General features: G+C 42.1%; 1 protein-coding gene across 1 annotated transcript; it reads left to right on the forward strand.

Annotated features, from left to right (window-relative positions):
* The first annotated feature begins 24,654 nt into the window (after positions 1-24,654).
* On the forward strand, positions 24,655-26,727 carry LOC121440322 (PWWP domain-containing DNA repair factor 3B-like). Its single transcript, XM_041641134.1, has one exon. It carries the CDS (start codon positions 24,655-24,657, stop codon positions 26,725-26,727), a length of 2,073 nt encoding a protein of 690 aa, XP_041497068.1.
* The last annotated feature ends 237 nt before the right edge of the window (positions 26,728-26,964 follow it).

Here is a 26,964-nt window from a genome sequence, read left to right on the forward strand (position 1 = left end):
TCTCCTCCTAATCATTTCTAAACATTTTTAAAATTTTCCAATTCACTAAATAATGGAGAGACCTTATATCAAAAGTTCTCTAGGGAGCCAGGCGGTTGCAGCACCTGGGAGGCAGAGGCAGGCCTATCTTTGTAAGTTCAAGGCCAGCCTGGTCTACAAAAGCTAATTCCAGGACAGGCTTTAAAAAAAAGAAAAGAAAATTCTTCAGGGATAAGTCAAAACATATAAATATATTTGAAGGTGTTAACTTAATTACTAAGATGTTGGTCACACCTCAATACATGATAAGTAAATCAAATATTATTATGAAATATGGACTTGTGCTTGACTGTTTTGACCCTTTTTGTTGTTTAAACATTCTGCCTTTCAAAACTCAAATAATGTCTTTGCAACGAAGGTTCTGGCAAAAACTTCAGTTACATCAACTTTGGGTAATGAATTATGAATCTTTAAAAGATAATGATTAGAAGTAAGACGATGGGATATGATTAGAAACAGTATTGCTGATCTTGAACACTTTCTTTTCAGAGATGCTTTATTAACTCTAAGACATTAAGAATGTTTCCAGGCAAACCAAAAAGGTTGGCATAGGAATAAAAACTTAGTGCTTTATAAGCATATTTCTGCTGAATGCTAGATAGAAATTTATTGATGTTTTGAACCCTGGAAGCTTTTTGGTTTTTTTTTTTATTTTAATTAATTAATTTATTTATTAAAAATTTCCACCACCTCCCCTCCTCCCATTTCCCTCCCACTCCCCCCAACTTTGCCTCTGCCTCCCTCTCCAGTCCTAAGAGCAGTCAAGATTTTCTGCCCTGTGGGCAGTCCAAGGTCCTCCTCCCTCCATCCAGGTCTAGGAAGGTGAACATCCAAAAAACTAGTCTCCCACAAGGCCAGTTCATGCAGTAGAATCAAAACCCAGTAACATTGTCCTTGGTTTCGCAGTCAGCTCTCCTTGTCAGCCACATTCAGAGAGTCCAGTTTGATCACATGCTCCATCAGTCCCAGTCCAGCTAGCCTTGGTACGCTCCCATTGGATCACTCCCATTGTCTCAGTGGGTAGGCCCACCCCTCGTGGTCCTGACTTCCTTGTTCATGTTCTCCCTCCTTCTGCTCCTCATTTGGACCTTGAGAACTCAGTCCAGTGTTCCAATGTGGGTCTCTGTCTCTATTTCCATCCATCGGCAGATGAAGGTTCTATGGTGATATGCAAGATATTTATCAGTGTGGCTATAGGATAAGGCCAGTTCAGGTACCCTCTTCTCTGCTGCCCATGGAAATAGTTGGGGAAATTCCCTTGGCCACCTGGTGCCACACCAACTCCAGTGTCGTCTGTGTGACATGACATATGTCATTATGCCAGACGGGAGCTACATGTCCCATGGGACTAGGCTTCCTGTAGGTCAATGGCAGACAGCCCGGTATTGGCCGCCCTTGGGGCATAGATGGGTTTCTCAAGTAGCTGACTATGAGGAACATGGGCTTGTACAATCTCTTTTATAATAATGATATTCTTATATCTATAAGACAAGGATTATCTTTTCAGGAACAGCTCTGGGAAAGAAGCACAGTATGGGAATGTATAAGACTACAGCCGAAATTTTGTCATACACGGGGTGTATGATGAGCAAGGGAATAGATGGGTTAATGTTGATGGACAAAGACTGTTATCCTTTGAACTTGCTATATCCCAACCTCCATAGTGTCTGCTGCATCAGAAGGTACTAAAAAGTATATTTCAGCAGATGCAAAAAACTGATTAGGTATATTTGGTCACTAGATGAGATAAATAAAGGGTTAGAAAGAGAAAGGGCCATGATAGCGATAACGAGACAGAAACTTTCTTTTTTTTAAAAAAAATTATTTATTTATTAAGGATTTCTGACTCCTCCCTGTCACCGCCTCCCATTTCCCTTCCCCTCTCCCGATCAAGTCCCCCTCCTTCATCAGCTCGAAGAGCAATCAGGGTTCCCTGACCTGTGGGAAGTCCAAGGACCACCCACCTCCATCCATGTCTAGTAAGGTGAGCATCCAAACTGCCTAGGCTCCCCCAAAGCCAGTACATGCAGTAGGATCAAAAACCCATTGCCATTGTTCTTGAGTTCTCAGTAGTTCTCATTGTCCGCTATGTTCAGCAAGTCTGGTTTTATCCTATGCTTTTTCAGACCCAGGCCAGCTGGCCTTGGTGAGTTCCCGACAGAACATCCCCATTGTCTCAGTGTGTGGGTGTACCCCTCGCGGAGACAGAAACTTTCTATTCATAAGATGAAACCACTTGTCTGAGGTTTACATTTCCAAGGACAAGGTTTCCTCTTCTAAGGATGCTTTATGTCTAACACCTGTTCCTGATAATATACTTTTCTTAAATATAACTGATGTGACTAAAAGAAGCTTTCATATTGTGCCAATCAATGATACACGACCTTCTGATTTGTTCTTTGTTTGAATACTATATAATGAAAACATGAATTCAGTAAAATAGCAGCAGATTTCAACCACTCTCGTGTGTGTTTTGTCTGTCATTCGCCGAACGTGTGCCTTCCTGTTAACAAGACCCTGCTTCTCCCACAGTCTGAGTGGCTCCCCTGAGCCAGTACGTGGCAACCTGGGAAACCCTCTAGAGCCAAGAATCTAGCCAACCCTAAAATGTCGTCCTTGGTTAGGATAAATTCTTCCCTGCTCCTGTATGCACCCTTCCTCCACCTCAATTATCCCATTCCCCCAAACTCTCCCCAATCCTCACCTTCTCCCTTTTCTCTCCCCATATCTCCTGCCACCCAATCCACCCCCACGCCCCAGCCCCCAACTTTTGCCCAGTGATCTTGTCAAATTCCAATATCAAGGAGGATAACTATATGTTTTTCTTTGGGTTCACCTTCTTATTTAGCTTCTCTAGGATCACGAATTCTAGGCTCAATATCCTTTGTTGATGGCTAGAATCTGCTTATGAGTGAGTACATACCATATTCTTCTTTTTGGGTCTGGGTTATCTCACTCAGGATAGTGTTTTCTATTTCCATCCATTTGCATGCAAAGTTCAAGATGTCATTTGTTTTTTTACCGCTGGGTAGAACTCTAAAGTATATATGTGCCACACCTTCTTTATCAATTATTCTATTGAGGGGCACCTGGGTTGTTTCTAGGTTCTGGCTATTACAAATAGGGCTGCTATGAACATAGTTGAATAAATGCTTTTGTATTTGATTGGGCATCTCTTGGGTATATTCCCAAGAGTGGAATTGCTGGATCTTGAGGTTGGTTGATTCCCAGTTTCCTGAGAAACCTTTACACTGATTTCCAAAGTGGTTGCACAAGCTTGCATTCCCACCAACAATGGATGAGTATTCCCTTTACTCCACATCCTCTCAAGCACAAGCTATCATTGGTGTTTCTGATTTTAGCCATTCTGACAGGTGTATCTCAAAGTTGTTTTCATGTGCATTTCCCTGATCGCTAAGGAGGTTGAGCATGACCTTAAGTGTCTTTTGGCCATTTGAACTTCTTATGTTGAGAATTCTCTGTTCAGTTCATTACCCCAATTTTTAAATGGGTTAATTAAAGTTTTAATGTCTAGTTTCTTGAGTTGTTTATATATTTTGGAGATCAGACCTTTGTCTGATGCGGGATTGGTGAAGATCTCCCATTCAGTAGGTTGCCTTTTTGTCTTAATGACACTGTCCTTGCATTACATAAGCTTCTCAGTTTCGGGAGGTCCCATTTATAAATTTTTGTTCTTATTTTCTCTGCTACTGGGGTTATACGTAGGAATTGGTTTCCTGTGCCCACGTGTTGCAGACTAATCCTCACTTTCTCTTCTATCAGTTTCAGCATGGTCAGATTTATATTGAGGTCTTTAATCCATTTGGACTTGAGTTTTGTACATGGTGATAGATATGGATCTATTTTCATTCTTCTACATGTTGAAATGCAGTTATACCAACACCATTTGTTAAAGATGCTTTCTTTCTTCCATTGTATACTTTTAGCTCCTTTGTCAAAAATCAGGTGTTCATAGGTTTGTGGGTTAATATCCAGGTCTTTGATTTGACTCCGTTGGTCAACATCTCTGTTTTCGTGCCAACACCAAGCTGTTTTCATTACTGTAGCTCTGTAATAGAGTTTGAAGTCAGGGATGGTAATGCCTCCAGAAGTACTTTTATTGTATAGGACTCTTTTGGCTATCCTGGGTTTTTGTTTTTCCATATAATGTTGATTATTGTTCTCTCAAGGTCTGTGAAGAATTTTGTTGGGATTTTAATGGGGATTGCATTGAATCTATAGATTGCTTTTGGGAGAATTGCCGTTTTTCCTATGTTGATCCTCCCAATCCAAGAGCAAGGGAGATCCTTCCATTTTCTGATATCTTCTTCAAAGACTTAAAGTTTTTGTCAAATAGATCTTTCACTTCCTTTGTTAGAGTTACCCCAGGATATTTTATGCTATTTGTGACTATTGTGAAAGGTGATCCTTCTCTGATTTCCCTCTCTGCTTCTTTATCCTTTGTGTATAGGAAGGCAACTGATTTTTTGGAGTTGATCTTGTATCCTGCCTCATTACTAAATGTGTTTATCAGCTGTAGGAGTTCTTTGGTAAACTTTTTGGGATGGCTTATGTACACTATCATGTCATCTGCCAATAATGAAAGTTTAAATTCTTCCTTTCCAATTCGAATCCCCTTGTCTCCTTATGTTGTCTGATTGCTATGGCTAGAACTTCAAGCACTATATTGAAGAGGTATGTACAGAGAGGACAGCCTTTTCTTGTCCTTGATATAGTGTAATTGCTTTGAGTTTCTCTCCATTTAATTTGATGTTAGCTTTCATCTTGCTGAATATTAATTTTATTATATTTAGGTATGAACATTGTATCCCTAATCTCTCCAAGACTTTTATTATATAGGGGTGTTGAATTTTGTCAAATTCTTTCTTAGCATTTAATGAAATGATCATATGTTTTTTATTCTTTCAGTTTATTTAAATGATGGATTACATTGATAGATTTTTATATGTTGAACCAGCCCTGCATCTCTGGGATGAAGCCTACTTGATCACAATGGATAATTTTTTAATGAGTTTTTGGATTTGGTTTGCTAGTATTTTATTGAGAATTTTTGCATTGATGTTCATGAGTGAGATTGGCCTGTAATTCTCTTTCTTGGTTGAGTCTTTATGTGGTTTTAGTATCAGGATAACTATAGCTTCATAAAAGGAATTTGGCAATGACTCTTCTGTTTCTATATTATTAAATACATTAAGGAGTATAGGTATTAGGTCTTCTTGGAAGTTCTGGTAGAGTTCTGCATTGAAACCATCTGGTCCTGGGCTTTTTTTGGTAGGGAGGTTTTTGATAACAGCTTTTAATTCTTCACAAATTACAGGTCTATTTAAATCGTTCACCTTGTCTTGATTTAACTTTGGTATATGGTACTAATCTAAAAAAATGTCAATTTCTTTTACATTTTCCAATTTTGTGGCATATAGGCTTTTGTAGTAAAATCTAATGATTCTCTGATTTTCTTCTGTGTCTGTGGTTATGTCCCCCTTTTCATTTCTGATCTTATTAATTTGCATATTCTCTCTCTGCCATTTGATTAGTTTGTATAGGGGTTTGTCAATCTTATTGATTTTCTCCAGGAACCAGCTTTTTGTTTAACTGATTCTTTGGATTGTTTTCTGTGTTTCTATTCAGCCCTCAATTTGATTATTTCCAGTGTTCTAGTCCTCCTATTGAGTCTGCTTGATTATTTTTTTTCTAGAGCTTTCAGCTGTGCTATTAAGACTCTAATGTGTGTTTTCTCCATTTTTTTTTAATGTGGGCAGTTAGTGCTATGAACTTTCCTTTTAGCGCTGCTTTCATAGTATCCCATAGGTTTGAGCATGTTGTGTCTTTATTTTCGTTAAATTTAAAGAAGTCTTTAATTTCTTTCTTTCTTTTTTCCTTGACCCAGGGGTGGTTCAATAGTTGACTGTTCAGTTTCCATGAGTTTGTAGGCTTTCTAAGGTTAGAATTGTTGTTGAATTCTAACTTTATTACATGGTGATCTGATAGTGCACAGGTGGTTACTACAATTTCTTTGTATCTATGGATGTTTGCTTTGTTACCAATTATGTAATCAATTTGAGAAGGTTCCATGAGATGTTGAGAAGAAAGTATATTCTTTTCTGTTTAGGTGGAATGTTCTATAGATATCTGTTAAGTCCATTTGTTTCATTACATCTGTTAGTTCTCTTATTTCTCTGTTAAGTTTCTGTCTCGTTGACCTGTCCATTGTTGAGAGTAATGTATTGAAATCTCCTATTATTAGAATGTAGCATTTGATGTATGCTTTGAGTTCTAGTAATGTTTCTTTTATATATGTGGGTGCTTTTATATTAGGGGTGTAGATATTCAGGATTGAGACTTCCTCTTGATGAATTGTTCCTGTTATGTGAATAAAGTGTTCTTTTCCATCTCTTCTGATTGATTTTAGTTTGATGTCAATTTTGTTAGATATTAGTATAGCCACACCCACTTGTTTATTGGGACCATTTGATTGGAAAGTCTTTTCCCAACCCTTTACTCTGAGGTAGTGTCTGTCTTTGAGTAAGAGGTGTGTTTCTTGTAAACTGCAGAACGTTGGATCCTGTTTTCTTATCCATTCTCTTAACCTGTGGCTTTTAATAAGTGAATTGAGTCCATTGATATTAAGTTATATTCATGACCAGTGGTTGCTAACTTCAGTTATTTTTCCTGGTGATAGTGTTTGTGTGTTTCCCTTCTTTGAGTTGTGCTGGTGGAGGGTTGTTAGATGTTTGCATTATTATGGGTGCTGTTGGCTTCCTTGCTTTGTGGTTTTCCCTCTAGTCTTTTCTCTAAGGCTGGGTTTGTGGCTAAGTATTGTTTAAATCTGATTTTGTCTTGGAATATCTTATTTTCTCCATCGATGGTGAATGAAAGCTTTAATGGATATAGTAGTCTGGGCTTGCATCCATGGTCTCTTAGTGTCTGCAGCACATCTATCAAAGACCTTCTGGCTTTCATGGTTTCCATTGAGAAGTCAGGTGTAATTCTGATAGGTTTACCTTTATATGTTACTTGACCTTTTTCCCTTGCAGCTGTTAATATTTGCTCTTTATTCTGTATCCTTTGTGTTTTGATTATTATATGGCAAGGGGATTTTTTTTTTGATCCAGTCTATTTGTTGTTGTATATGCTTCTTTATACCTTCATAGGAATATCCTTCTTTAAGTTGGGAAAGTTTTCTTCTATAATTTTGTTGAATATATTTCTGGGCCTTTGAGCTGTAATTCTTCTTCTATTCCTATCATTCTTAGGTTTGGTCTTTTCATGGTGTCCCAGATTTCCTGGATGTTTTATGTTAAGAATTTGTTGGATTTGTTATTTTCTTTAATTAATGAGTTTATTTCCTCTATAGTATCTTTGGTGTCTGAGATTCTTTCTTCTATCTCTTGTATTCTGTTGGTTATCCTTGTCTTTGTAGTTCCTGATCGATTTCCCTGATTTTCCATATCCAGCCTTCCCTCTGTTTGTTTTCTTCATTGCCTCCATTTCATTTTTCAAGTCTTGAACTGTTTCCATTACCTGTTTGATTGTTTTGGCATGGTTTTCTTGGGGATCTTTGAGAGATTTATTCAATTCTTCTACCTTTTTATTTGTCTTCTCTAATTCTTTACAGCAGTTTTTCACATCTTGTTTAAGGTACTCTATCATTTTCATAATGTTACGTTTAAAGTCGATTTTTTCTACTTCTTTTGGAATAGGGTGTTCAAGTCTTCTTATTGTGTGATCCCTGGAATCTGGTGTTGTCATGTTGCCTTTCAGGTTGTTGGACGAATTCTTGCACGGACTCCTGCCTATCTCTTCCTTCAAATACAGCCAGTAGAGTCTTGGTGTCTTGGCCCAATCTATGCTGTGACTGACTCTGGGTGAATCTCCTTATTTCAGGAGCAGGAACTCTTCCCCTTTGGGTTGATAGCCTCAGTGCAGGAGTAGGCACTTTTCCTGGGCCAAGGACCTTGCAGCCAATAGGGCAGGCTTGGGGTGGGTGGGCAGGGGTGTGTGGATCAAAGGAGTTGAAGGGGCCCAATGCTCTTTTCCCAGATGTTCCTCCTTGCTCCGGGATGGCACCCACTCACCAGTCTGAAAGGTTGTCCTCAACACAGGGACAGGACTCTTGGAGTTCAAAGGACCTGGCAGACAAAAGGGCGAACTTTGGGGGATGGGATTGTGTGGAGCCAAGAAACACTGGCAGCAGGAGCTGGAGGTTCCATGCACTCCCCTCTGGCTGGGCGGGTATACACTCATCCCTCTGGGTGGGTAGCCTCAGTGCAGGAGCAGGAACGTTTCCTGGGTCAAGGACCTGGCAGACAGCAGGACAGGTTGGGGGGGCAGGGTCAGGGATATGTGGAACAAAGAAGCCCCTGCAGCAAGAGCTGAAGGGGCCTAGTGCTCCATTCCCGCATGATCTGCCCCACCCTGGAATGGCACCCATTCACAGGTCTGAAAGGTTGTCCTCAAAACAGGAACAGGACTCTTGGAGGTTTAAGGACACCACAGACAAAAGAGCAAACTTGGGCTAGATCTTTTTCTAAAATAATCGTGTAACATATCTTCTTAAAAGGTATCTCTTATTGCTTTCACAGTCAATTTCAGGCTCTCTTAAAATGACAAATGAAGTTTAACATCAGCTTCTAATCTCCTCTGTATGTGTGTTTCAGTCACATTCAATTATTCCATTTTTTAAAAAAATAAACCATAATTTTCTTTTATGATTCATTTTACTTTTACTTTAGCTTGGCATATTTTATTTCTGCTCCTCTTTTTTCTTATCCAAATCCTGATTGTCCTTTGAGTATCCACTTAAATGCCTATCCCTCCTGGGAATGCTGGCAGATGTCTCTCAAACTGCTCCTCCATAGGATTTCCTCCTTTATCTCACACAATATGAAAGCATAGCATATTGACTGTTGTCAAACTGGTTTGGATTTGTGCATATTCTCTGCCAGCCAGTGAAGGAATGACCTTGGGGAGGTTGCATTGTAATAAGAATATTATGCTTGTATTTTTGTAGCACAATTAGTAAAAACCCAGAGACAGAAACTGGGGTTCAACCTAAAGGTCAGAAAATCAAAACAACCAGTTTTTACCTCTACCTCAGTATAAAATGGTTATCCTGCTTCCTGAAATCTCAGAATGAGACTGTGTCTTTGAGCTGTCTCCTCTCATCTTATATTTTTTTTCTAGTGCTGGGATTAAAGGTGTGTACTACTACTGCACGCTTTCTGTGGCAAAATAGTGTGGCCACAACTGCCTGGCTTGTAAAAGTGATTGATGAGGCTGTTTTACTCTCTGAAATTCAGCCAAACTTTATTTATTAAAATACAAATGAAATAAGACTACATATTGATAAGATCATGTCCTTTTAGTATAGCATTCTGTTATGGTTTCTAATAAATGTTAGTTATCAACAATATCTTGCTTACAGAGACTATTTTACTCGATTCCTGAATAAGGTACTACAATTTCAAGTTTGTGAAACTTTTATCTCTATAATATTCACCTATTTAAAATCAATGAAAGGACCTCTATTCATGGTGGCAAATATATACTCTGATTTTCCTAATGCAACAACTACTTTCATTCAATTCTAATTGAAACTGAACTAACATAACAAAAAATTTTCAACAGCTTGAGCTTACATTTATTTCTTAACACTTTTGAAGGCTCAGATCATTGCATCTCCTAATTATAGAGATTTCATTTACATGCAGAACGCATACATTTTCTTATGCATGAAAATCAAGAGACTATGCCAAGTGCCTATCTTGGTCAATATACTAGGTTGCCTGTGTATTACAGAGTAATTTTTGTGCTTAAGAAATTCCACAGAGGCTCAATTTATCTAGTCTTTGGAGACCATCTGCTTGATTAACATGCAGGGGGAGTAGTTAATAGAGCAAAAAATATTTTTCATACTATTTTAGATGGAACTGTATTCCTTTTACAGTGCACTCTCTTCCAAATGGTTAGCAAATGTCCTCAGAGTAACTATAACTGAAAAATATTATAAAGCCTTGTGTTCAGCCCTTAGAAGATCACATATAATTTCTTTGTTTATCAATCTGAGATTTCTTTTGTGGCTTTAGACATATGCTTTGATATTGAGGAACTAGAGACATGCATATCATTGCTACCTTTTATATATCAATAACTTTGATATTTGATAGTAATACATTTGTAATACATTATAAATGAAATAGGATTAGTAGGATGGGATAAGGATGAGGTTATTAAAGGACTGTCCCTTAATTTTTCCTAAATCTAGTAAATACTCTTTATTTTAGTTTTGATACATTGTTAAATGCAAATCAAAATAAATCTGATGTGTAAAAAGCCCTCTGTTAAGAACATACAAAGTTGGTTCTATCTAAAACATTGATTTCAGCAGAAAAAAAATAATAAGTGAAACTCTTAATCTAGCCATGCATAAGTACCCATTGGTGGCATTTTTTTTCTGTTATTTCTCTTCAAACCTATCTTACATTACAGTCCTTGTGAGAGAAAACAAACTTTTAGATGTACAGATTTATACCACTCAGACGCAAAGGTAGATACCAGCCTTAAAGCAGGATACAAAGTAAGAGAGTCATTCCTGCAGAAATGAACATTATAGACAGTCCAAGAATAAAACCTTTGTAGTGATTAGCTAACATCTTCTCAATCTACTTCCACATATGTGTAAACCTTGTGAAATATGACACTTTTTAACATACTTCCTTGATATTATTTTTTGTTATTGTTCATTAAATGTATAGTTGTCCTTAAGACAACTTTTTTATTACTGTAAAACAGAACGTTCCAATACAGAAGACTGAATGATTTGGTTTAATCTTGAAATCCACTACCAAAAACACCTCCATTAAATAATTTGAAGAAAAATATTGAGGAAATTTGTCAACAATTTTTTTTTTGCTTTCTATGAAAATAATGATGGGGGGAAACATAGGTCACAGTTCCATTCATTAAAATTTTACTACTAAAGTGAACCGAGCTTTGGATATATTTCTACCTTTGTTTCTATGTTTTAAAATGGGCCGTTTTTCTGATTTACCATTAGGTGGCAATATAAGATAAGGAAAATGATCTGCAACCAAACCGGCAAAACAGGCTTTTGCAAAATAACTTAGGTAAGGGAAATTTAGAAATAAAAATGTGAAATCTGCATTTAATATTATTGTTGTAGTTAGGTAAGGTAAAACCATAGCTTTTCTGGAAAATATTCTAAGATATGATGATACTTTGATTATCAAAAATTAGTAATGATACTAGCTACTGGATTCTGAAGTCCTTCTATTGTAATTTTAATTTAAATTTATACCAAAGTTAAATTATTTAGTGTTTTATGTGGAATTTCAGCAATTTAGATGTTGCTAAGCTTCTGAAAATAGAAGAACAATGAACACACACACACACACACACACACACACACACACACACACGTACTAAAATGACCTTGGCAGCTTTGACCTCCAAAGAAATGACTTATAAACTAAAAAATTTAGGCAGGGAAGATGTTGCTCAACTAAACATTTCAATAGGAGACATTTTCCTTCATTTATAACTTGGGCACATGTAGTTAGAGTTTATTCCCTTTATATTTTGCTTTATTCCTCTTTATCCATGAATTTGTTATTTGTTTGTAAGTGTCCAATAAACAGTTAGCTTTTAGGATGAATTTCAAGCTATTTAACAGAAATAGGAAATAAATAAGAGTACATACTACATATATTTTAAGTTCATTTTGGGCTCACATTTTTTATTTTAGCAATAATGCCATTTAATTGAATATAATCCTAACAAAATATAATTCATGCTGGGGATGCAGGCAGCTAGCTGTCAACCATGAATGCATGCATTCATGATGAATAGTATTAAAAAAGAAACCTTGTCTTAAATGTTACTTTGTAGTTTTGATTCTATGATCTCATGACTGTAAGAAAGTCATCTGTTCTTGAAATGACTTTTCAAATAGCTGTTTCCTTTCTTTCTTGTTTTCTATTCCCTTTGTGGTATTTAGAAAAATAGTATGAAGAGAAAAAAAGAAGTTAAAACTTTTTAGGCTTCTAAAAAGAGACTCAGTGTAATATTTGTGTGTGTGTGTGTGTGTGTGTGTGTGTGTGTGTGTGTGTAGACACTGTTCAAAATGAGCTTTTCATCTAGTTTTGGAAAGATATGTGAGAATGTTGGGTACTCCTATGGTTTTACATTCCAAATATTTGGGCACTAGGTCTTGGGAGATTACTCCCTTGAAAAATTGAATTGAGGTGAATTAGGGTGACTAGTTGATTCTTTACATCTTAAAGCAGTAATTCTCAGAGGTACCACTTTTGTCTAGGAGCCAGAAAGAAAATAGAAGATTCACCTGTTTAAAGGATTCTCCTTTGCCTATTCTTTCTCTACCTGTCCAAACACAAGTAACTCATTGAATGTAGCTATTGATTTTTGGTATATTTTTCTCTTATGGTTTTTGAAAAGTACTTTGTCTGTACCATCTAACACTACAAAAGATAAGAACAACCTGGTAAATATCTGATTAATTAATTTAGGTATAAATGATAAAGTATATCTAATTCCCAAGCATGTATGTATTTTTTGCAAAGAGCTGTTGATATACAAGTGTTCACTTGCTAGCTGTGGTAGAAACCAAAAGAAACATAATTAGCACTCAATGTGAATGAGTAAAATGCTGTTCTGGGACAAAACGTAAACAGGTAAAATTGATTTTTTCTACTCTGCAATCAGTGCCCATTATCTTCCATGTAAGAAATCAATGATAAAATGAGAAAGTGCAAAAGTTATTCTAATCATATAAAGTTGTATTTGATTCTAATCCTAGATTGATAACTTAATACACAATGCCTGGGTAATTCACAAAGTTCAGTTCTATTACTTATAAAATAAGAATATTGATATCTAGATGTTTGACTTGATTTTTCTTTCTTCCTTCCCCTTCCTTCTCTCTCACTCACTCAATCTCTCTCTCATCTATCTCACTCCTATCTCTTTGTCTCTCTCGTTCCACTCTCTTTCCTTTCTTCCTTTTTGCTATTGGGTTTCTTTCCAGTTCTTAGAATCAGAGAACCTTAGACATTTTTTTTTTTTTGGTTATATTTTCTTTTTTTTTATTTTTTTTTATTGAGAAAAGGTAAAAAGGTGTCGCCTCCTCCCAGCCTCCCATTTCCCTCTCCCTCCTCCCACCCTTCTCCCCCTCCTCCCACCCTTCTCCCCCTCCCCCCACTCCTCTCCCCCCTCCCTCTCCAGTCCAAAGAGCAGTCAGGGTTCCCTGCCCTATGGAAAATCCAAGGTCCTCCCCCCTCCGTCCATGTCTAGGAAGGTGAACATCCAAACTGGCTAGGCTCCCACAAAGCCAGAACATGAATAGGATCAAAACCTCATGCCATTGTCCTTGGCTTCTCATCAGCCCTCATTGTTCGCCATGTTCAGAGAGTCGGGTTTTATCCCATGCTTTTTAGGTCACAGTCCAGCTGGCCTTGGTAAGCTCCCAATAGATCAGCCCCACTGTCTCAGTGGGTGGGTGCACCCCCCACAGTCCTGACTTCCTTGCTCATGTTCTCCCTCTTTCTGCTCCTCACTGGGACCTTGGGAGCTCAGTCCAGTGCTCCAGTGTGGGTCTCTGTCTCTATCTCCATCCATCACCAGATAAAGGTTCTATTGTGATATGCAAGATATTCATCAGTAGTGCTATAGGATAGGGTCTTTTCAGGTTCCCAATCCTCAGCTGCCCAAGGAACTAACTGGGGACATCACCTTGGGCTCCTGGGAGCCACTCTAGGTTCATGTCTCTTGCCAATCCTAAGGTGGTTCCCTTAACTAAAAATTGTACTTCCGTGCTCCCCTGTCCAACCTTCCTTTATCCCAATCCTCCTGTTTCCCCAAGTTCCCCCCATCCTCCCCTTCTCACTTTTCTCTCCCCATCTCCCCTTACCCCCTTTGCACCCCACCCCCAAGATCCCAATTTTCTCCCAGGCAATTTTGTCTACTTCCCATAGCCAAGAGGATAACTATATGTTTTTCCTTGGGTTTACCTTCATATGTAGCTTCTTTAGGTTCACCAATTATAGACTCCGTGACCTTTATATATGGCTAGAATCCAATTATGACTGAGTACATCCCATGTTCATCCTTTTGGGTCTGGGTTATCTCACTCAGGATAGTGTTTTCTATTTCCATCCATTTGCATGCAAAATTCGAGAAGTCATTGTTTTTTACCGCAGCATAGTACTCTAATGTGTATATACTCCACACTTTTTTCATCCATTCTTCCATTGAAGGGCATGTAGGTTGTTTCCAGGTTCTGGCTATTACAAATAATACTGCTATGAAAATAGTTGAACAAATGCTTTTGGCATTTGATAGGGCATCTCTTGGGTATATTCCAAAGAGTGGTATTGCTGGGTCCCGGGGTAGGTTGATCCCGAATTTCCTGAGAAATCGAAACACTGATTTCCAAAGTGTTTGCACAAGATTGCATTCCCACCAGCAATGGATGAGGGTACCCCTTCCTCCACAGCCCCTCCAGCAAAGGCTATCATTGGTGTTTTTGATTTTAGCCATTCTGACAGGTGTAAGATGATATCTCAAAGTTGTTTTGATTTGCATTTCCCTGATCACAAAGGAGGTTGAGCTGACCTTAAGTGTCTTTTGGATATTTGAACTTCTTCTGTTGAGAATTCTCTGTTCAGTTCAGTGCCCCATTTTTTAATTGGGTTAATTAGCATTTTAAAGTCTAGTTTTTGAATTCTCTATATATTTTGGATATCAGTCCTTTGTCTGTTGCGGGGATGGTGGAGATCTTCTCCCAGTCAGTAGGTTGCCTTTTTGTCTTAGTGATAGTATCCTTTGCTTTACAGAAGCTTCTCAGTTTTAGTAGGTCCCATTTATTCAATGTTGCCCTTAATGTCTGTTTTGCTGGGTTTATACATAGGAAGCGATTTCCTGTGCCCATCTGTTGTAGTTTACTTCCCACTTTCTCTTCTATCAGTTTCAGTGTTTTGGACTGATATTGAGGTCTTTGATCCGTTTGGACTTGAGTTTTGTGCATGGTGATAGATATGGGTCTATTTCATTGTTCTACAGGTTGACATCCAGTTGTGCCAGCACCATTTGTTGAAGATGCTTTCTTTCTTCCATTGTATACTTTTAGCTCCGTTATCGAAAATGAGGTGATCATAGGTTTGTGGGTTAAAATTTGGGTCTTCTATGCGATTCCATTGGTCGACTTCTCTGTTTTTATGCCAGTACCACGCTGTTTTCATTACTGTAGCTCTGAAATAGAGTTTGAAGTCAGGGATGGTAATGCCTCCAGAAGATCCTTTATTGTATAGGATTGTTTTGGTTATCCTGGGTTTTTTGTTTTTCCATATAAAGTTGATTATTGTCCTCTCAAGATCTGTGAAGAATTTTGATGGGACCTTGATGGGGATTGCATTGAATCTATAAATTGCCTTTGGTAGAATTGTCATTTTTACTATGTTGATCCTTCCAATCCAAGAACAAGGGAGGTCCTTCCATTTTCCAGTATCCTCTTCAATTTCTTTCTTCAATGCCATAAAGTTCTTGTCAAATAGATCTTTCACTTCCTTGGTTAGAGTTACCCCAAGATATTTTATGCTGTTTGTGGCTATGGTGAAAGGTGAAGCTTCTCTGATTTCCCTCTCTGCTTCCATATCCTTTGTGTATAAGAGGGCGACTGATTTTTTGGAGTTGATCTTGTATCCTGCCACATAACTAAAGGTGTTTATCAGCTGTAAAAGTTCTTTGGTGGAGTTTTGGGGGTTGCTTATGTACACTATCATATCATCTAAAAATAATGAAAGTTTAACTTCTTCCTTTCCAATTTGGATCCACTTGATACCCTTATGTTGTCTTATTGCTATTGCTAGAACTTCAAGCACTATACTGAAGAGGTATGTAGAGAGTGGACAGCCTTGTCGTGTTCCTGATTTTAGTGGGATGGGTTTGAGTTTCTCTCCATTTAATTTAATGTTAGCTGTCGGCTTGCTCTAAATAGCTTTTATTATATTTAGGTATGACCTTTGTATCCCTAATCTCTCTAAGACCTTTATCATAAAGGGATGTTGAATTTTGTCAAATGCTTTTTCAGCATCTAATGAAATGATCATATGGTTTTTTTTCTTTCAGTTTATTTATATGATGGATTACATTGATAGATTTTCATATATTGATCCAGCCCTGCATCTCTGGGATGAAGCCTATCTGATCATAATGGATAATTTTTCTAATTTGTTCTTGGATAGGGTTTGCCAGTATTTTGTTGAGGATTTTTGCATAGATGTTCATGAGTGAGATTGGCCTGTAATTTTCTTTCATGGTAGAGTCTTTGAGTGGTTTTGGTGTCAGAGTAACTGTAGCTTCATAAAAGGAATTTGGCAATGACTCTTCTGTTTCTATATTGTGAAATACATTAAGGAGTATAGGTATTAGGTCTTTTTGGAAGTTCTGGTAGAATTCCGCATTGAAACCATCTGGTCCTGGCCTTTTTTTGGTAGGGAGGTTTTTGATAACAGCTTCTTATTCTTCACGACTAGCAGGTCTATTTAGATTGTTCACCTGGTCTTGGTTTAACTTTGGTATATGGTATTTATTTAAAAAAGTGTACATATCTTATACATTTTCCAGTTTTGTGGCACACAGGCTTTTGTAGTAAGATCTAATGATTCTCTGAATTTCCTCTGTGTCTGTGGTTATGTCCCCCTTTTCATTTCTGATCTTATTAATTTGCATATTCTCTCTCTGCCATTTGATGAGTTTGGATAGGGGTTCATCAATCTTGTTGATTTTCTCCAGGAACCAGCTTTTTGTTTCATTGATTCTTTGGAATGTTTTCTGTGTTTCTCTTTTGTTGATTTCAGCCCTCAGTTTGATTATTTCCAGTCTTCTACTCCTCGTAGGTGAGTCTACTTCTTTTTTTTTTTTTAGAGCTGTCAGGTGGGCTGTTAAGTCTCCAATATGTGCCTTCTCTGTTTTCTTTAAGTGGGCACTTAGTGCTATGAACTTTCCTCTTAGGACTGCTTTCATAGTGTCCCATAAATTTGAATTCAAGGAAGACTTTAATTTCTTTCTTTATTTCTTCCTTAATCCAGGTATGGTTCAGTAGTTGACTGTTCAGTTTCCATGAGTTTGTAGGCTTTCTGGGGGTAGCATTGTTGTTGAATTCTCACTTTAATCCATGGTGATCTGATAAGACACAGGTGGTTACTAGTATTTTTTTGTAGCTATGGAAGTTTGCTTTGTTACCGAGTATGTGGTCAATTTTCGAGAAATTTCCACGAGCTGCAGAAAAGAAGGTATATTCTTTCCTATTTGGGTCGAATATTTTATAGATGTCTGTTAAGTCCAATTGATTCATTACCTCCATTAATTCTCTAATTTCTCTGTTAGGTTTCTGTCTGATTGACCTGTCGTTTGGTGAGAGAGGAGTGTTGAAGTCTCCTACCATTAGTGTGTGCGTTTTGATGGCTGCCTTGAATTTTAGTAATGTTTCTTTTACGTATGAGTGTGCTTTTATATTAGGGGCATGGATATTCAAGATTGAGACTTCATCCTGATGAATTCTTCCTGTTATGAGTATAAAATGTCCGTTTCCATCTCTTCTCATTGATTTAAGTTTGAAGTCAACTTTGTTAGAAATTAGTATGGCCACTACTGCTTGTTTCTTAAGTCTATTTGCTTGATAAGCCTTTTCCCAGCCCTTTACTCTGAGTAGGTGCCTGTCTTTGTGGGTGAGGTATCTTTCTTGTAAACAGCAGAATGTTGGATCCTGTTTTCGTATCCAATCTCTTAGCCTGTGCCTTTTTATAGGTGCGTTGAGTCCATTGACATTAAGTGATATCAATGACCAATGGTTGTTAACTCCGGTCACTTTTTTTAGTAGTTGAGTTTGTGTGTTTCCCATCTTTGAGTTGCGTTGGTGAAGGGTCTCTAGATGTCTGAGTTATTGTGGGCATTGTTGGACTCCTTGGTTAGTTTCCTTCTATTTCTTTCTGTAAGGCTGGATTTGTGGCTACATATTGTTTCAATTTGTTTTTATCCTGGAAAATTTTGTTTTCTCCATTTATAGTGAACGAAAGCATGGCGGGGTATAGTAGTCTGGGCTTGCATCCATGGTCTCTTAGTTTCTGCAGAACATCTATCCAGGACCTTCTGGCTTTCATGGTTTTCATAGAGAAGTCAGGTGTTAGTCTGATAGGTTTACCTTTATAAGTAACTTGGCCTTTTTCCTTTGTGGCTCTTAATATTCTTTCTTTATTCTTTATGCTTTGTGTTTTGATTATTATATGGCGAGGGGATGTTTTTTGTTTTTTTTTTGATCCAGCCTATTCGGTGTTCTCTATGCTTCTTGAACCTTCATAGGTACATCTTTCTTTAGGTTGGGAAAGTTTTCTTCTATATTTTTATTAAATATATTTTCTGGAACGTTGAGCTGCACTTCTTCTCCTTCTTCTACTCCAATTATTCTTAGGTTTGTTCTTTTTATTGTGTCCCAGATTTCCTGAATGTTTTGTGATGAGAGCTTGTTGGACTTTCTATTTTCTTTGATCAGTGTGTTTATTTTCTCTATGGTATCTTCAGAATCTGAGATTCTTTCTTCTATCTTTTGTATTCTGCTGGTTATGCTTGTTTCTGTAGTCTCTATTCATTTATCTAGATTTTCCATGTTAGCCGGCCCTCTGTTTGTGTTTTCTTCTTTGCCTCCATTTCAGTTTTCAAGTTCTGAACTGTTTCCATTATCTTTTTGATTGTTTTTTCCTTGGTTTCCTAGGGTATCATTCACTGATTTATTCAATTCTTCAAACTTTCTGTTATACTTCTCATCCATTTCTATAAGGGCATTTTTTACATGCTGTTTAAGGGTGTCAATCACTTTCATAAAGTCAGTTTTTTTTTATTAAGAAAAGAAGAAAAAAAACATAAACAAAAAACAAGTTTCCACCTCCTCCCAGCCTCCCATTTCCCTCCCCCTCCTCCCACCCTTCTCCCCCTCCTCCCACCCTTCTCCCCCTCCCCCCACTCCTCTCCCCCTCCCTCTCCAGTCCACAGAGCAGTCCGGGTTCCCTGCCCTGTGTTAAGTCCTAGGTCCTCCCCCCTCCGTCCATATCTAGGAAGGTGAACATCCAAACTGGCTAGGCTTCCACAAAGCCAGCACATTAAGTAGGATCAAAACCCCGTGCCATTGTCCTTGGAGTCTCATCAGCCCTCATTGTTCGCCATGTTCAGAGAGTCCGGTTTTATCCCATGCTTTTTCGGTCACAGTCCAGCTGGCCTTGGTGAGCTCCCAGTAGATCAGCTCCACTGTCTCAGTGGGTGGGTGCACGCCTCGTGGTCCCGACTTCTTTGCTCATGTTCTCCCTCCTTCTGCTCCTCATTGGGACCTTGGGAGTTCAGTCCAGTGCTCATGTGTGGGTCTCTGTCTCTATCTCCATCCATCACCAGATGAAAGTTCTATTCTCTAATTTTGCATGCAAATGGATGGAAATAGAAAACACTATCCTGAGTGAGGTGTCCCAGACCCAAAAAGATGAACATGGGATGTACTCGCTCATAATTGGTTTCTCACCATAAATAAGGGCCACGGAGTCTACAATAGGTGAACCTAAAGAAGCTAAGTAAGAAGGTGAACCCAAGGAAAAACATATAGTTATCCTCTTGGCTAAGGGAAGTAGACCAAATTGCCGGGGAGAAAATTAGGATCTTGGGGGTGGGGTGTGATGGGGGTAAGGTGAGATGGGGAGAGAAAAGGTAGAAGGGAAGGAGGGGGGACTTGGGGAATCAAGTCAGTTTTTTCTACTTCTTCTTGATTAAGGTGTTCCTGTCCTCCTGTTGTGAGGTCGGTGGGTTTTGGTGGTTTCATGTTTTTCTTCAGATTGTTGGGTGAATTCTTGCATTGGCACCTGCCCATCTCTTTCTCTGAATGCTTCCCTATGTATTTTCTTTTACAGGATCAGGTCTCCTTGCCTACTGATGTACCTTCCCTGTGATCGCACTCCTCATTGATGGCTCTCCTGGTGCTCAAGTGATGTCTCTCCTAGTAACGAGATCAGATCTCTGTGCTGTTTGGGTAGCTTGTAAAGAAAGTGCCTACCTTGCTTGCTGCAGGTAGGCTGTTGAAACAAATGAGCTCCTGCCCGCTAGGTTGCCCTTGGGATTTGGTCCCAGAGCCCCAAGAAGGAAGGGAGGCAAAAAGGGGGGAGAGTTCTGGATGCAAGCTGGGTGGGGTAGGAAGAGAGAGGCAGTATGCTGGGAGTATAGGCCCAGCAGGAAGCCCAGGAACTATAGGGAGGATGAGGAAAGTCTGAGTTCGCTGTCCCTGGCTGCTGCCGTGGGTCCCAAACTCACCCCAATGATGGCTCTCCTGGTGCCGAGATCAGATCATTCGAACCTTAAACTTTGTAAGAGAGTTTCCTACCTCTGATCCCTGGATACCTTTATCTAAATGTGGTATTGAAAACAAGAGAAAAATAAAGTAACATGTTCTTCAAGGAATTTTTACATCTTCTAGGTTGTGAAAATATTTTATCCTTTCCTTAAATACGATATTTCTCTAAGAGGCCATCAGCAACGCAAAATCTTTACCTGAAGTGAGAGAATGACTGCTGTTAAGATAAGTTAATCATTGTCAATTCTCCCGGGCACAAAAGTCCATTGTCCTCCATATTTGTTGCAAAGTGACATAGAATATTTATTTACAGCTGGAGAGATAAAGTGCCTGCCTTCCAAACTCTGGCAGGTGAAAAGGTGTCCTTTTCAGACCTGGCCCCTGCCTGATCTTAGTATATAAGAAGGCAGAACGGAGCCTGTCAGCTCTTGTCTTGCCTTGTCCCAGCCCCTTGTCAAAGCCCTGCACCAAAACCCCCTGCACCTTGGAATGGCTGGCAGCATCGCCTTCTGTAGTGTGTGTGCATGCTTACTTTTTTTCATGTGTGTAGCTGCAGGGATGGTGCGGGAACTAGGTGACAGAGATGTAAGTGAACAGTCAGTCAGCCTCCTTCCTGATTTCCACAGAGAACAGGCTACTAGGAGAGAACGGTTTTCCATTGACACTGTGGTTGCCATGACAATGGGGATAAGCCGTTCTTTCCTGGTTACAGATACATTGGCGAAGGACACTCACGGAGTGGAGAGGTGGGATCACTAGACAGACACGCGAGGCGCATAGGTAGGTAGGTGCCTACAGCCATCCTGAGTGAATGTGATCTGAGCCTGTGAGTGTGCGGTGGGTACGTGCTGGCTCTTTCACGGGACAGGAAAGGTTCTGGCTACTACTGTTTGAAGCGAAGGCCCAAGGACTGGCTGCTCAGCCAGCCCTGTCTCTTTGTCCTCGGGTGACACCGCATTGGTGCCAGCTTTATCCTTTCAGGCCCTGAAAGTATAGATCGCCAAACTACGTAAATGGCTGCCTCGTCGCTGTTGGGCAATGATTGTCACACATGCTCTTGATAGAATGGCCGTGTTCGTGCAACGGCACCTTAGCCGAGATAGTTGTAGCTTGTGCTGTCTGAGAGAGAGAAGCTGGAAGGCATTTAAGGAGGGGAAAAAAGCAGACGAGGACTGGCAGTTCCCTTGGAGGATTGAAGCCGAGGTCTGCAAATCTCTTAGTCTGGAGACCTGACACAAGAAGTGAAGAAATGCCTCCACAAGACAGCCGCCTCTAAACTGACCACTAGTCACAGCTAGGCAGACTGAGGCAAAAAATCAGTGCGATATGAGCACCCGAAGAAGGGGCAGCGTTTGTTCTCTCGACGGGTGTTAGTTTGTGCCCGGGTCGGAGTCTTTGCTCCACTCACAGTTGGGTTAAGCATCAGCTGGACTGTGCTACAGGATGTGCCACTGGGGTTTCCCTCTGACCCACCAGCCCATCATCCGCATCTCTCCATGTATCATCCCCTGTGTGTGAATAATACGCTTTGTGCCCTTCTCGCACCCTCTCGTCAGACTGGCCCCCGTCTGTTTGTCTCACCACAGGGAGGGAAACCATCTGGAAGTTCCCATCTGGACAAAACTTGAATAGACGTCGTACACGGGGATCGTGTGCAAGTACTTGACAGAAGGCCTCGGGCACGGGGCCAAAACATGTGTTGAGACAGGGATTTCAGGGTTCCATCTTGCACCCTTCTCCGTGCACCTCTGGGGAAGACTTTGCTGCTTTCATCGGAAAGGTAACTGTCGAAGGTAGTGCACTAGAGGTGATGCCTGAATCGATGGAGCCGGATGGCAAAACTGACATTATTTAAGCAGGTTGTAGAAGACGGAGGGCTTTTCTATGGCACGGCACGGTAGGCCTGCACAGATGGAATACACACGCCGGGGAGAGCGTGGCCTGATATGGGTGCAGACGCTTTTCTCTGTGACTGAGTTACAGATGCTGGGTGGACGTCCTGGCATGTGGGCTTGAACAAAAACTTGATATTCCCGGGTATGTTTTCTAACTCAGGAAGTGTGTGAGACTGAGAACATCATGCCCGAGGGAAGCAGACGTTCCTACAGGCACCCCTGCCTGGGGTGGAAAGCTTGCATTCTATAAGTATAACTCGGGCATCCGTGATTGCTAAGGTCACCGAGTGAGCGATGGGCTCTCTCGTGCCCGAGGTGTGGTACCTGCATATGGGAGCATGTTTGGGCTAGATGGTGCTCAGTCAGCCTTGCTGGTGAGCAAGTGCTAGGAAGATCCAGCAGAGGGCAGTCGGAAGTAACTGGGGTGCCTATGTTTCCCTCTGTGTCCTCAGCAGATACCTGTGGCCGGGGACTCCACAAAGGTTGGATCAGAGGAGGCCCACCCTGTGAGATTGCACAGATTCCTCGGAGGAAGAGGTACTACAGGTGATCCCTAAATTGGGCCCCAGACTTGCACAGTCCTCATTTACTATTGCATCACCCAGCAGGTGTAGACTGGGACAGACCTAGACTCCTGCATGTTGAGAGCCACTTTATGCACTGTGAGATCAGATTGGGAGTCGATAAGACTTGAATGGGAATACAGAAGAGGGGACACTGCACATTTGCGCAGTGAATAGGGATCTGGAGCTAGAATGTAACAACAGGTGTTTATGGATACAGAGGGTGGGAAGAGGAGGGCTGGGAGAATGAAGCGAATATCATTTGCCTCCCATATTTCTGTAGGGTCGGGAATTCCAATGGGTAAGACCTGGAGTCCCTAAGGGAGAGGTAGGTGTGCCCACACTCACAGAAGGGGTCATGGGGTAGCAGGAGTCCCCAAAATGATCAGGGTCCTCAGGAAACTGTGTCAGGAGCCCTGAGTCCACAGTGTTCTGCCTCACTGTGCCTGGTGCTGGCCTGGTAATGATAGAAGCCACCTGCATCTTGGCAGGAACAGTGAGCAACTGTGCCGTGTGAGCCCTTCGTGGTTTTTCCGTGTTGTGGTCCTCAAAGTGTGTGGTCATCGGCAACTTCTGTGGGCCTCTCCTGAGGATCAGACAGATGTGGGCTTTGTATCCAGCGTGCATGCACAACACGCACGGCATGCTCACTACTGATAGGAAACCACGGGCCCAAGGCAAGAGCAGTCAGGAAAGGACCCTGACACACACCCACTCACAGTAAGAAGAAAGGGACGAGACTCCACTGAAAAGCATGGGGCGGCGGAGATACGGGTGTGCAGGGTCTATGGACTTGAGGTTTCAGCAGGAGAGTGGGCAATACCAACGGAAACACTTACCCTGTTGGCTCTCATCTGACACTACAGAGTCTGCCAATTAGAAAGCATTTCACCATGGTGAAGTGCTTTCCTTGGGGGGCTCTCCTTTGTGCCATGTGTACACTTGATCCCATAGCAAGGTCCAGCACAGAGTTGGGAGCAAGAGATCAGAACCAAAGTATGATGGGGGGGGGGTGCACGGGAAGGGGAGGGAGGCCAGAAGCTATGACCATGACAGCAACCATTTTTACTTGCCATGTTATGCAAATCGCCATGAAGATTTCCGCACACACCTTGTTCCTCAACCCGGTATCATACTGGTGCAGAAGGCAAGGTGCACTAGGTGTCCACAAGCTTTCTGGGGCCGGGCACGGTGGGATTAGCTCCGTAGGAAAGAAAGCAATGAGGCTCCCCCCACCCCGACGGAATCCCAGGGAGCCCCCAAGGTATTGGATGGGCAGGACAATACAAAAGCCACGTAAAGACACTCGTCTTTCCCAGAGGAAGTTCACCACCCCAGCCTCAGGGTGGACAACCGTGTGTTACACATCTGCTCTGGATCCTTCCATATCTTCTCCCACTCACACCCTCATCCATGTAGAACGACAGACTTTGGGCACTCCCTTGCTTTCTCTCTCCTCACCTCACTGAGCTGTTGCTTCAGTATCCACTTAAAGGCTAATTCCGTCCTAACGCAGCTCTGCTTCCCTCTGCCACACTTACAGAACATACCCACACCACCCTGAGAGAGGCCATCAGATTGAGCTTGTCTATCAGATTCTGGAGGGAGGACATCACCACAGGCTGGGGAGCAGGTCAGAGACGACCAGCAGGGAAGAGTTCCCACCACAACCCAGGGAGTCACCCTGTCCTGATCAGAACAGCCCCAGAATTCCATCACCATGGACTCTGTAGAGTATGTGCTCTGTGGCTGGAAGGGCCAGCTGTGGCCTGCAAGGGTGTTGTCCAGACCCAGGACCTCAGCCCATAGTAAGAGGAGAGGGGCCCCTTTCCTGGAGGTCGAAATTCTTCCTGTGGGTGAGAAGACGAGAGTGCAGAGCACAGAGGTGAGGCCCCTAACCAAGTCTGAAATCATAACCATCGCCTCCTTGGCCAGAGAGGAGTCACAGGGCAATGGCTTGCCAGGGCAGACCAGGGCATACAGAAGAGCCCTCAAGGTGGCACTGGATGTTCTGGGCGAGGGAACCCGCTTGTATCAAGGAGAAAGGGAAGGTGGCCGAAGAACCAACACAGCAGCTCCCAAGGTTCCAAAAGAGGAGACCAGCTCCAGCCCACACCAATGCCAGCACTCCCAAGGGCGCAAACAGAAAGGCCAAGGGCTCTCCCACAGGAGTCTTGGGAAGCGAGGCCACCCAGGACCTGTGTTGATGGGCTCACGGAATGAGCCTGCAGTGCAAGGGGGGGAAGCCCAGGTGCACACTGCTGTAGAGCCCCCTTACTTTGAAATGCAAGGGAATATGTTAAGGGGCACCAGAGTATGGCCAAGTTCCTGCAAGACGTCAACAGGAAACGCTGGTGATAATCCTGGCAAGAGAAAGTTGAGTACCCCCAAGCTCAGGGCTTTGAGTGCCCGGGCCTCTAGGGAGGGTGCCCGGGCTAACAATGAGCATCAGCCTGCCTCTGAGCCCCCGAGGCACGCCTCTTCCTTGCCCAAAGCTCTCAGGCAGCAAGTACAGTGTGGCGGCCTAGAGATCCGAGCCATTGGAGCACAAAGGAAGACCACCCTCCCAGAGAACAAGGAGGACCCCGGCCCGCGGACCCGGAGGCCAGACTCAGAGGGGGCACCGGCAGCCTGCGTGCTTCCAGTCCCCAGACTGCGAAGATCAGTCCGCATTGCTGGCAGGAAAAGGAAGATCCATGTGCTGTGTGCACATTGCGGGCTCTCAGGACTGGAAACTCGAGTGCACTCCAAGGTACGTAATGCCAGGGTCAAGAGGAGAGCCGCTGGAGTTCAGGAAGACTGCCAAGCCACCAGTGTGGCTTCTGCCCAGGAGACGAATATCATCCAACGAGGAATGCTGGTCTGGTTCAAATTCCAGGACCACCCTTTCTGGCCGGCGGTGGTCAAGAATGTCAGCAAGAACGACAAGACCGCCAGGGTGCTGCTGATCGAGGGCAGCATGCAGCTTGAGCGCAGGGGAGTCCGAGTCCCTCTCCGCAAGCTGAAGCTCCTGGACTGTGGGGAGAAATTATCACTCCTGCAGAGAGCCAGCAAAGTGTACAGCCAGGGCATCAACTGGTGCCTCTCGGTGATCGACCGCTACAAAGAGGACCTCGCCTGTGGTTCCTTCCGGGGCTCCTTCATGGACTACTACACCGCCCAAGCCAGTTACCCGCTAAGGCGAGCCATCCAAGAGGGCAACCTGCGCATTGATTTCCCCAAGGTGAGCTATGCTGACTTGGAAGACTGGGAGGAGGAGACCACCCTGGGTGGCAAAGGGCCCCGCAAGAAACTCCTGCCTGACCGCATGAGAGCCGCTTGGGACAGAGCCAACCAGAAGCTCGTAGACTTCATCGTGAAGAAAAAGGGGGCTGACCAGCACCTGCTGGACATCGTGAAGGGCAAGAAACCATCCAGGTGGCTGGACGACCTCTGGAAATCAAAGAGGGAAGTCTTCTGCATTGAGACCTACCTAGAGGATGAGGACCAGTTGCATCTCGTGGCCACACATTTGCAAGAAATATCCAAGGAAGCACACCAGGTCCTGCTCTCGCTGGCAAGTGGAGACCAAGTCCGGCTCACCATGGAGGTTCTTCTTCCAGAGGCAATCATCTTCTCCATTGCTGCCCTGGATGAGCTCAGTTACAAGGAGGCAGAAGAGAAGTACCTGCGAGGCCCATCTGTGCACTATCGTGAAAAAGAGCTCTATGAGAAGACCATTCTAAAGGCAGCCCGGAAGAGGTCAGCAGCCAGGATTGGGGCTGGCAGGGACCCTCCTGCGCCCACTCCTTAGAAGGGAGCTTCCCCCTTTCAGCCTTCACCCCCTGCAGCTCCACCTCCAAAAGAGAACCATCTGGGAGACTGTGGGGCTTGCTATGACCGCTCCTCATTGCGTACATGTTTCTTCACCCACCCACACCCCCAAATAAACATTCACGTACATGCTTGACGGTGCAGATTGTCTACATTGGTTCGGCAATTCCTGTTAGCTTCAGGCTGAGCCTAGCGCTCTTTGGGCTGTGCCCAAGCA

This window comes from Microtus oregoni, unplaced genomic scaffold (assembly GCF_018167655.1).
Source record: "Microtus oregoni isolate MIOR12 unplaced genomic scaffold, Mior012 000067F_002, whole genome shotgun sequence".
Taxonomy (NCBI): domain Eukaryota; kingdom Metazoa; phylum Chordata; class Mammalia; order Rodentia; family Cricetidae; genus Microtus; species Microtus oregoni.

What these genes read in the sequence shown, in the direction of transcription:
- LOC121440322 (XM_041641134.1), top strand. Translation starts at nt 24,655, where the DNA reads ATGGACTCTGTAGAGTATGTGCTCTGTGGCTGGAAGGGCCAGCTGTGG.